The sequence below is a fragment of the Aplidium turbinatum genome, chromosome 3, assembly GCF_918807975.1.
Source record: "Aplidium turbinatum chromosome 3, kaAplTurb1.1, whole genome shotgun sequence".
Taxonomy (NCBI): Eukaryota; Metazoa; Chordata; class Ascidiacea; order Aplousobranchia; family Polyclinidae; genus Aplidium; species Aplidium turbinatum.
This window is the reverse complement of record NC_137474.1, coordinates 33,966,688-33,978,721: the sequence shown is the minus strand read 5'-3', so window position 1 is coordinate 33,978,721 and position 12,034 is coordinate 33,966,688. Positions and strand designations below refer to the sequence as shown.

General features: G+C 34.5%; 1 protein-coding gene across 1 annotated transcript; it reads right to left on the bottom strand.

Moving 5' to 3' along the window:
- Positions 1-2,080: 2,080 nt before the first annotated feature.
- Positions 2,081-3,429, bottom strand: LOC145766731 (interleukin-17C-like). The gene is made up of 3 exons (XM_082578438.1): positions 3,287-3,429; positions 2,613-2,852; positions 2,081-2,294 (listed from the first exon to the last, which is right to left on the bottom strand). The coding sequence occupies exons 1-3, from the start codon at positions 3,427-3,429 to the stop codon at positions 2,081-2,083; spliced, it is 597 nt and encodes a 198-aa protein (XP_082434564.1).
- Positions 3,430-12,034: the final 8,605 nt, after the last annotated feature.

The following is a 12,034-nucleotide window of genomic DNA, read 5'->3' as shown; positions in this document are numbered from 1 at the left end:
GCTCTTAATACAGGGCCGATTACCGAGATTGACAGAGTAAAGTTTCCGATTGTTGAAATCTTATTGCCAGGAATTATTCCTTTCATTAGGTGCAGCTGAATGAAGAGCAGTCCTTAGAATACGTTGCTCAAGCGCGCACCCCGAGATTCAAACCAGCGCCGCTTGATCTTGAAGCTTCTTCGTTCACGAAGTCACGCGCTAACCAACTGAGTTATCGGGCGGACATTACAGTTGAGCAAGTGATTACTAAGTTAGCAATATTTCAGCAAGTGGCTAAAATTGGTAAATGATGAACCTGAGTAAGAAAAAGCTGACCAAGCCAATACTTGGCTTGTAACAAGTCAGCAGATTTGGATTAGCGAGCGATGACTAAGCAAGTCCGATGCTACATGAAAATTTCATTTGCTGACTTGGACAGTAGCTTAAATGTACTTGCTGAATTGAAGCACTTGCTGAGTTGTCGCATGCCGAGTGGTCCGACTACCTACTCTGAAAGCCCAACAAAAATTGTACTGAAACTTAAATAAAATTTTGTTTTATATCATTTTAAGTCTTGCATGATGTTAAATATGATCGTGTTTACTGAGATTGTGATTGATTGATTGATTGAATCTTTATCCCCGGACTGGAAAAGCTTCTTGCAGAGCTTAATCCTGGCAGTTTCGCATACTTGTAGAGGCTTTGAATCACCGACGAAGGCCCGGTCATCGAGATTGGCAGGTTGTAGTTTCCGATTGTTGAAGTCTTGTTGCCTGGAAACTATTCCATCCTTTAGATGCAGCTGATGGAGAGCAGTCCTTAACGTGCGTTGCTCAAGCGCACACCCCGACAGTCGAACCAGCGCCGCATGATCTTGAAGCTTTTTCTTTCCAGAAGTCACGCGCTATCCAACTGAGCTATCGGGGCGGACTGTAAACAGGTATCGAGAGATTCCGAAAGTTTCAAAACGTATTTTGAAGTATGACAGTTAAGAATGTTACAGTACATTGAATTAATAAATTGGATTTTGTAAGAGTGGCCTCCACCTCAGGGTGGCTTCATGGGTAAGTTACTTATTCAAGCAATTAATTTAGTTCATAATATGTTTTGCCTTGATGAAAAGTGTGGACTCTTTTATTTGTTTGCGAGCTGTTTGAATGTGTGTGATGAGGGGCTCTACTGGTGAGGAGGCATCGTAACGGTGGAAAGGCATCATAACCATCCTATTGCGTTATAAACTGAAAGTACGCAAAAACAGTCGTAATTGATATCATATAAGGGCCTAATTGATATCCTATAATAGTCATACGAGTAGTGTAAGCTACCTGTTCCGTGTATACGATCGCATTCACAACTTGATTGTAAATCAATAATATTTTGCCTACAAGCAGCAACTAAAAATAGCAAACAAAATATTGGCACAAATATATAATGTTGTAAATACATAAATTCACACTTATTCAAATGTTATTGTTGAAAGTGTGGTTTGGTAAGCAGGACAGGTTGGATTGAAATATTTGAAAGAAGCACCAACATTCATTGAACAAAGATATGGATTTATACGTAAAAAGTATAAAAATATAATGTTAGGAATGAATTTCTAACAACGCACAAAGCCAGATATTTACACCTGATGGTTTTGTTGTCAACGAACTATATAGGCTATACATCAAAGAAAATGCGTAGCCTTATATCATCATTATTATTTTCCTTCTTCGGTTTGATGGTTGAAAACAACGCATCATTGTTCTCAATCATGAGCTGTTTGTACTGCACTTCCATAGCTTAATTTTGTTCATCAAGAGATGTGTCATTCCTGGTCTGCCTTTGTTTCTTTATCACTTATCTTCCTATCTTCTCTTCTGTTAATGATCTTAGTAAGAGTTTTGCCTTATTGTGTGTCCGCAATATTCCGATTTTCTTCTTTTTTCTACTTTATAATTAGCGATCTTTTGTTTCCCATTTATATAGCCTAATACATGCCACAATAAGTTAAGAAAATAGTCTATCTTTCTTAACTTGATACATCAAAATAAAACAATTATTACAGCTTTAATCTAAGTTTTTTGTGGCACAAATATCTTAAAGTTTTCAGCATAGATTACTGAACAGAGATGACGTTTTGAGGAGCCAAGCAAGTGCATCCAATCGTAACCACTTCCTTATCCAACTTGGGCGGTCCTCCATTATGAGATCTTAAGACGTTGATTTTCACTTTTAAAGCAACTGATTCGTAAGCAGTGTCTTCTATGCCATCTTCTGGAAAAATGCAACCTCTACAGAGACATCGAGACTGGAAGATAAACTCTGGGATTCTAGAGAAAAACGTTAGGTTCAAATTATTATAATGTTAACAAGTAATTGAAATAAATACACCACATTCAACTACTTTTTCAATGGGGTTTAAATTTCAAACATAAAATAAAACTAAATTGAAAAAACATAATTTGCAAATTTAAATTAATGTATTTAAATCAACCAAAAGTAGTGCTTTGTCTACATAATAGGCTCGGTGATTTCAATCACGCTTGTCGCAGCAGTTTGTCGGCCACTTGCCATTTGACTGTCCAGCATCTTATTTATACCAATTTGCAGAATATATTTGAGTTAAAATGAGCTCATTGTATTCTTACCGGAATCTATCATGCTGAAGTTCTTCCTTATATGGAGACAGGCTACGAGATCCCTGTTGTACATGTGTAAGAAGGTAGTCCGTATTCATCTCTGGACATTGGGTAAAAGATCGTTTTCTTCTGTAACTTGGAAATAGAGCAGCACGTTTTGCATCTTTTATGTCTCGGAGGAGTGCTTGTTGGAGTTTTTGATATGATCTTTGGAGCACAGGGTTGGACATGATCATTTCACACTCAGTCCTGTGAAACGGTACACATTATTCGTAGGAAGTCACCACTAAGGTAAAGGATCTGAGTTTGTAAATGTCAATATTTTTCAGTACATAAAATGTTAACGATGAAACGTCGTACAATGAAGTTTTTGTGACACAAAAAATAATGATATACTTTTCTTAAAGTGCAAAGGAATTTATTCTCACACGAGTCGGCCAGTCAGAAGATATTTCATTTTCTTGACTTTTCGTCAAGATATTCTTAAATGTTTCACTTTTTTTATTTTAGAGATCTAAAACGCAGTAGGCTAACTTGACACAAGTTTGCAAAACAACCTTGCAGTGAAATGTACTCATCTCATGCAAAGGTTTATACGCCGCTTTAAAATTCTATTATTCTGCCTTTAAGCTAGGCGTGCTTATACTAAACGTTTAAATTTGAAACCATGCCTTCTTTCTTACTTATTTGTTATTTTCAAGTCAGTGCATTCATATTGACGCTCGATGTCTCTTCTATAACGATGAACTCTGCCTTCTGTGCACGAGTAAGCCAAAGTCAACACAAATGCAACGAAAAACGAAAGATAATTTTTGGCGAATTCCATTGAAGCAGCTTTCGTTTAGGTTTGAGTGCAATAAATTATTTTCACAATTGATGCTTTTCGGGTAAGTCTCTGCGCTTGTTTTGTCACTGCAGACTTGAGATGCGTTTTTGGAATATGGTGAAAGCTGTTTGGATTTTTCTTATATATACAGTATATCGCTACTCATCCCTGGTAACAGTTTCAGTGAGGTATTTCTCAGGTAAAGAAAAAATGAATAGAATTTCGGTTTTATTTTTTCCTAGAGGAAATACGTTTGAACTTTTGCATTGATTTCGGTTTCGTGCGCCATCACTGACGTAGTCAACGAGTCCCACATTTTCTAAAAGATAAAAAAATAGTGTTACTGGATTTGAAATTGCTTTGCATGTTCATCAAAAAATACTTTTTTGAAAACAAAATATAAATTGAATGTTTGTTAACGTTCGTTTTTCGTAATGTCTATTATGCAGTGTCAAACCAATGTAATAAAATATTGCAATTTGTTGAAAGTTATTTCTACAAAACAAGTTGCTTGTTGGTGTCGTTTCAAAGCTATTTTTTTTAAGAGCAAAATCCTATTTTTTTTGCAAAACCTATTATAAGTTGCATTAATTTAATTCTACCTTTTTTTAATTTCTTCTAACCCATGCTTTACTTTTAATTGCCCAAAAATTAGAAAAAAAATTAAGGATTGAAATGGAAAAGCATTGGCAAAAAATAATAATTGCAGTACTTTTTCTTATTCTATTAACACGGTTAATGTTTCTTTGAAATTAAAATGTGGCCACTGCTTGATATCGCATATATCTTTATGTTTCGATTCCCGAAACAAAACTATTAAGTCACTGTTGCTGCTATGCAGAGCACGAACTTCAGTTACTTGTGTTTATGGCTTATTAACAATTATTACAAAACAGTTCTCATGTTTTGATTTGTTTAACCAGTCCCGTTTGCGTTGCTGCGATTGCTAATTGCGAATTCATTAAAAGCGTGAAAGCTATTGTGAATAAGAATATTCTCACTATACATACCATGCTATTCCATTTTTGTGGAAATTCTCACTATGCGAATAAGACCCTTAGTGTTTACCATCCAGTTTGTCTTGCTTGCTTCAGTAACTTTGTTCAATAATAAATGTAATTTGATTTGTCGGGAATATTAAAAACTGTTGAAATCTTGTTCTAAGCATTACGTAAAGTCATTTTGCGTACAAATTGTGACGTTTAACTTAAACAACATGGTTACCCCTATTCATTCAGTCTAAACTCTAAAGCAACCCAAATAATGCAATTTAAATTCAAACAAACTTATCACAGTCCATGAAGAGAGCCTCAATATGTCGGACCATTCTAGACAGCAAAATCATTTTTACATTGATTCAACGTTTGCAGATGTTGAATCAATATTCGGATTCGAAAAATGACGGATTTTTCTATCTCGGGTACAACTTCACGCAAGATACGTCACTTGCGTAAAGGCCTGTTTTAAACTTTCCGCAGAAACGTTGCGACGCAAGTGACGCTACGCTACGCAACTTTAACATTTCACGCTTTTATGTAAATTTAGCACAAAAATGAGACGTGATTAGCTGAGTGTATCAGTGTGGAAGTATAACGTTGCCTTGTTGGGATTGGGTGATGAGTAACTTCCGGTTTTAGTTTATCAATAATATTTTTACAGAGACTGCTGTCCTGTTTTTTCATTTATAAATAGTAATAACTATTTTTACCTTTAAGTTATTTTTTAAATCGAAACGAAACATTGCTGGACTCTAAAAGTTTTGCTTTTGATTATATATCAAAAATTTTAACGTTTTTTTGTTTGTCGAAATTATCCTCATTTATTTGTAATTTTTATATAACTTGGCCTATTTTAAGCGTTCCACATCAACGCGCTATTTTTGGTGCATCATGTGGAGATACTTAGAATTGCAAACCTTCGCTCAGAATCTTGAATAGATAAGATACATAGATAGATAGCTTGTCATAGCCTCATCATGGTTCAGTTATCCATAGCATCACATACAAGTCCAGTAATACAGCTTATCATATCACCATCATCATTATGCTTATTTATCGTATGAAGAGTTGGATACAAGGTGGCATTTTTTAAGATTATGAACTTTTCGTACTGCACTTTTATATCCTAATTTTGTCTATTTAGAAATGTTTGTACCATAAATAATATTTGTAACAAGTTTTTCCGTATTGGGAGTCCAAAATATTTCAAGTCTCTTATTTTTAACTATTTGTAAGCAAATTTTGTTTGAATTGAATTTGGATAACACTTCATCGTTAGTGATCTTTTGTTTCCATAAGATTTTTAACATTCGCCTATATGCCCAGAGCTCGAAGGCATCGATTATCAATTTTGTTGGTGACACTGTCTAATTTTCAGAATTGAATAAAAGAGTTGATCAGATATTGAATTTTAATATCCTTTGACGAATTTATGAATTTACATTTTGATTGAATAAACCATTTTTTTCATTTTCCCAAATGCATTTCTTGCAATTTCTATCCGCTTAAAATTTTAAGGTCACATCTTCCCAATTCAGTTATTGTATGTCCAAGATAGGAAAATAATTTTACTTTTTGTATATTTTCATTATCAACTATGATTTATAACAGTGATTCTCAACCTTTTTTGGCCCATGGACCATATTTTAAAAAATATATCCGATGGACCAATTTGCTATGTTGACGCTTCATGAACGCCACTAGCCTAAAATGCATTGCACATAGGTCAGAAAACTCAAGGGCATGTTCAGTCTTAGTCCTTAATAAAATTATACGTAGGCTAATTAACCAATTAAGCATACCCTTTTAATTTTCACACTCTAGCTACTTGAATAAACATAAATTTTTTATTCTAACAAAACATCATGCACATATTGTTTCAAATTTCTGGTAATGTCTCAGTCTTGCATTCTTAGCAACAAAAGCTTCTAACATTTTGTTAGTTTGAAAGTACCGCAAAATACATTACTTAGTTTAGCGTCTGAAAAAATATATAACATCTGACTATCATAAAATAATTTAATGAACACTCAGTGAAACAGCGAATAGCTCTACTCTCCCTAAGAGGAAGCACAATGTTCGTGCACCGACAACACCACAGCAATTACAGCAACATATGATTTATTGATTAGGCCTGCCAGCACTTCACCTATGCTTTGAACAGTTCAATAGCCAAGTTCAATAACAGTCCACTCGTCAACTAGTAAAATAAGTTCAAAAACTACTGAGCTTATGCTCATCTAGCATTTCCAGAAAAGTCGATCAAAAATCTTTAAGTATACATGATTATTACGTCACGCTGACATACAATCATACATGCTACATAATTTTCTTACACCTGTATATTAGGGAGCATATGCAGTCCTTAGATAATTTACTGTAGGAATAGATACAATTTTGAAGAACGTTTATCAAGGATTTATAGAACTCTCTGTCGACCAACAGAAATTCCAGGTGGGCCACCAGTGGTCCACCTGGACCACGTTGAGAATCACTGATTTAGAGTACTGGATGGTGTCTGATGTTAAAATCTAACGTTTTTAGGTAAATGACATGGGGATTGAGCAAAAATGAAAGACGTGATTTGCTGAGTGTATCAGTTTGGAAGTTGGCTATAACGTTGCTTTGTTGGGGTTCAGAGATGAGCAACTTCCGGTTTTAGTTAATTTACGAAATTTTTACAGAAGTTGCTGCCATGTTGTTTCGTTTAAAAGTAGTAAATACCATTTTTGTCTTCAAGTTATTTTTTTAAATGAAACAAAATATTTTGGATTGGACTTTAGAACTTTTACTTCTAATTATATAACACAAGTTTCACGTTGTTTCGTTTTGTTAGTTTCAGTTATCCTGATTTTTATTGTGTTTTTCAAATAAATTGGCCTATTTCGCACGTTCCACTTCAACATGCTATTTTGGTGCATCCTATAGAAATACTTGAAGCTGCAAACCTTTACACAGGATTAATTCGAGGCTATTTCATATCAACTCTTTTAAAAATGAATAGCATCATACACAAGACCAGCAATACAACAAGCTCAGTAATATCAACTTGCAATAGATTGCATTTTGTTAACATTAATCTGATAATTTGCCTTAACATTCCATATCCACTTTTGTTTGTTTGCCAACATTCCGCTTTCCATAATTATTGAGTCCGCATAGCCTACACATAAAATTTGCTTTTATAACACTCCGACTTATCCCCACAGCTTAACTCAAGAAAGAACACAATCGACATCGATTTTGAGGTGTTTGATGTAACCAGTCCTAGCCTCGAACGAGATTAAACTACCATGCGATATTGGTTCAATTCCTGGCTTAAGCAAGTTGTTGAAAATAAATCAACGCTCACCTCTGCTCCTTGTCTTATAAATCGAGTGGGCGTATAGCTGCCTGAAGGAAAGGAGACCGTGAGAAAATAACTGACCTGTAGCTGTTTGTGCAGAAGACACGGAAGGCTACAAGGAAAATCTTACATTCTCATCCTTCAATGCTTGGCATTGAGTGTAAGCCTTCAATGGTTTTAGGGGTAAATAGGGGTAAAGTGATGTCTGTTAAACTTACAGCGCATAATGGATTGTTCATTGGTGTAAAAAATACAGTTTCAAAAAAGTATTTTGGGAATAAAATGTAAACCAGTCGTTTGCTTTCCTGCAACTATCTAATTTTTACTTGAAACGTCATTTCCGGCTTACTTAACATGTCGTTTCATGCGTCCATTTTGAAAGCCACCATCCCACCACAGACAGTGGATAGCTAGAACTGCAACAAGCGTCATTGCACAACTAATATTTCAACTTGTCCTGAACTTCAAGCAGCAAATTTAGACTATGCTGTCAACACGTCATAAGGCAACGCAAAGCTTCTTAGTTTCTGTTTTCACAATTCTGCTTTTGCTGCCAAATGATGTCCTAGAAATACACGTGTATTACACGAGTTTCTTCAGAATTTCACGTGTTTTTCACGACCAATGTTTATGGGAGTACATCAATAGCTTATACTTATCCTTATTGGGTAGGACAAGGATAAACTTGATTTAAATTTGTATGCTGTTAAAGACGGAAAACAATATGGATATCGACCGTGACAACATGGGTTGTCAACTCTTAGCAACCAGAAAACTTATCTTAGCAACGATTCCAAGAATTAAAATGTGCCAATGCCTTTTGGCTTATTGCGCACTTCATCAATACACAAATTTTCTAATATAAAGAAAATGATTTGTTTAAGCCTACTAGTAAATTTTAAATTCATATCACATACCGACCCAGACAGCCACTTTATCTAGCCCAGATCGGGTAAAGATCTGGACCAGATAAAGTGGTTGTCTATGTAGAGTCATCATCAAAGCACTGTCCTTGCCATCAGCTCAGTGGTTAAGCGCCAGCCAGATTCAAGATCAAGCGGCGCGGTTCGGCAAGCAAAACTTTTATCGCTGGATTTGCACAAAAATATTGGCTATACTTTGTAACTTGTTAGTGAGATTCTTTGCTCAATTTTATTTCAAATGTTACTTTTTTGTCGCATCCAGGCTTACGCTCAGTAGTTGAAGACTTCGATTAAATTGGGTGGGCAGGTAGCCTAAAAAGCCAGTTTCCTAAACGATGCTGATTATTATGTTTAACTCTACAGATAAGCATAGAAATATGACGTAGTATTTTAATCTTTATTCACTACTACATGCATCGCTGCACATCGTTTGTGTACAGCATGTTGGTAAACGCAAACTTGTACTGTTTTCAAAGAGAATGTTATTCAATATTCTAACGGTAAGCTGTGAGTCATTGTCTCGTGCATTGTTGCTTTCAGGCCTGTGTTTAATTTTGTGATTCACTTTATTTTTTCTCGATGGTTTTGGTTGTACTTTAAACAATAAAAATATACTAGTAGTATTGACATTTCACAGCATGGCACACCTATAACAATGGCATTGTTTGCTTAGGAGAACTGTTTTAAGACGGAAATAAAACATTATTTTATGGCTTTGATCATAACTATTAATTATGATCTTCTTTTAAAATGTAATCACAAGTGACAAAAAAAGAAAATTAAACATTTTTTAATTTTGTACAAAGTTCCAGCATCCTGATTGTTACTAGGCAAATAAGAAGATAATTTTCTAATAAAATTGTTTTCAACTAAGGTTAAAAGAAAGTGACTTTAATATATCAGATCAAATCATATCGTTTTGTTTTGATTTGATGGATCGTTATAAAGTATCCTTGACACACAACGGGCTCTCTCATATGTGAAAATAAAAAACGTCACTATGCACACAAGACCATGAACGGTAAAACAACATTAAGTTTCATTGATTCTTAGAAAAATCAATTGACACAACGCTGCGTCGTCTTGGTGTTGCGGTTGTCATGTCAACACCCCTAAATACCTGCTAGGTATCACTGGTAATGTGATTTGATCAGAAACTCTGTTAGAAACACAATCAAGTCAGTTGAAGTTTTTGTAGAAGATATGTACAGCAAAATTAAGATTAACAATGATGTAAATTTGAAGAATGTTTTGAATTTTTTTTTATAAAGATATATTTTTTTGCTATTGAAGTCAAGAAATTTGTGTTATGCTTTTCGATAATGAAAATGAGATTCATAGTTTATGATGGAGATAGATGATTCAATCTCTAGATTACTGTATTCAACCACTCTATCTAATAGATGATTTAGATTCATATTTCATTTCAGAACAAAGCTGCGGCAAAGCATAGCCTACATAACCATAATTTGACAACATAGACAGGAATAAAGGCTTCTCTAAGCTGCATTGAGATGCACAATCTTAAAAGAAACATGAGTATGGAAGTAAATGAAAAACATAGGCTATATAATTTTTAAGCTGATAAAGATCTATTACTTCGCATTTATTTCATCTGATCAAACTGGTAAGATAAACACACTTGTCTAAATTTTCTTTGGGTTAATGGATAATGGTGTCTATATGGAAGTCCTTCTGCCAAATGCTTTCGAGCTACTTGTAATTATTGGAATGAAATTTATAAAACAGATACAAAAAACTGTGCGTTTCTATCCTTATTATTGTCTTTGTTTTCTATCCTTTTGGTAACACAACAAAAAGAGAGGACTGTTTTTAAACAGTTTTTTTGCTGTGCAGAAAGAACTTCATTTAGTCAAACAGAAACTTTCACTGACGAACTTGACTCAAAATAAAACCTAGGGCAAGTATTTTTACTTGAATGAAACCTTAAACCAATTTCGTTTCGAACACCTTCAGTGGCTCCCTCTAGAACCTGTGCTAACGACCCATCTCACGAATTTTTATGATGTTCAGATATTTTGATACATGTTATAAACTGTAGTGAGAAAATTTGTTCAAAGTCTAGAAACATGTAATTTTTTTCGGACATTGGATGTTTCAAATGCAATGGTATTTGTATATTGATATAACTTGAACGGGCGTCAATGGGGTGTGACGAGTGTGAAAAGAATGGTCATCGTATTGTACCATTTTCAAAGCACATTTTTGAAGGGACATAGGCCTATAGCCTACAACTTTTTCTTCACCTTGCCTAAAGAAAGCAGCTTAGGCGCAAAAAAAATTTCTTTTAACGAATGTTAGATAGAAGTGTTTAAACTCTAAAACGATAACACATCTGTTTTGAAAGGCGACTTAGTTTGCGTTCTGTAACCGATTTTCATTTAAAGACGTTTAGTGGTGAATTAACCAATCTGTAACCGTAACCCATTTACAACCCATTATATACCAATATGAACCCTACTTTTGTTGTGAGAAACCGGTACTGATACGAAGAACTATCAAGATTACATTTTGTGAAAATCTTTTCTATTGTAGGTCTGTGGTTATTTTTCTTTATTTCATGCATAACCTAGGCTACGCCTTATTATTTGCATTAACTATTGTTTTATACATATATTACATTAGAAAACTACTAATGGACTGATAACTGTTTGCAAAATATAACTTAATAAAATTACGTAAGAACTCACTCTCATTCACCATATAATGCTATTTCAGCAAATGAGCTTTCTTTGAATTCGAAATTTTAACGTCGTTAACGTATAACGTTGACGTCGGCCCACATCTAGGACCAGTAGTTTGCAATTATTATTAAAAATTTAACAATTTTGCTTTCGTGGATTGAACCTGAATCACAAGGGTTGAACTTTTTAATTTTGTCTTTTCGCCACCACAGAAAGGCAGTTAATTCTGTTCCACATGACTGAATAGCGAAGTTCCTTGTCAAAAGAAATCTAGAGCAAAAAGCAAAACCGACAGGTTCTAAACAGCCTAGTGTTGACTCATCTTGTCTCATTCAGTGAGTAGTGGAATGCGGTGACGCTTTTTGCAAAAATAAAAATCACTCTAATGTAATGTTAAAATGATACATATCCCTTACGTTTTTTGGTGAGGAAAAGGAAATTTCAGGTAACAAGATTTAAAAAAAAAGATTGACCGTGAGTTCTTGTGGATCAGAAATACCGAGACTAGGTATTTTTAGCGTGTCTCTCAGCCCTTACACAGTATTGAACCATCTTAAAACATTGCTTCTAACTACTGAGATTGAAATTGATGGCACTGTCTCTTTATTCACAGCATAATTTCATAACAATTTT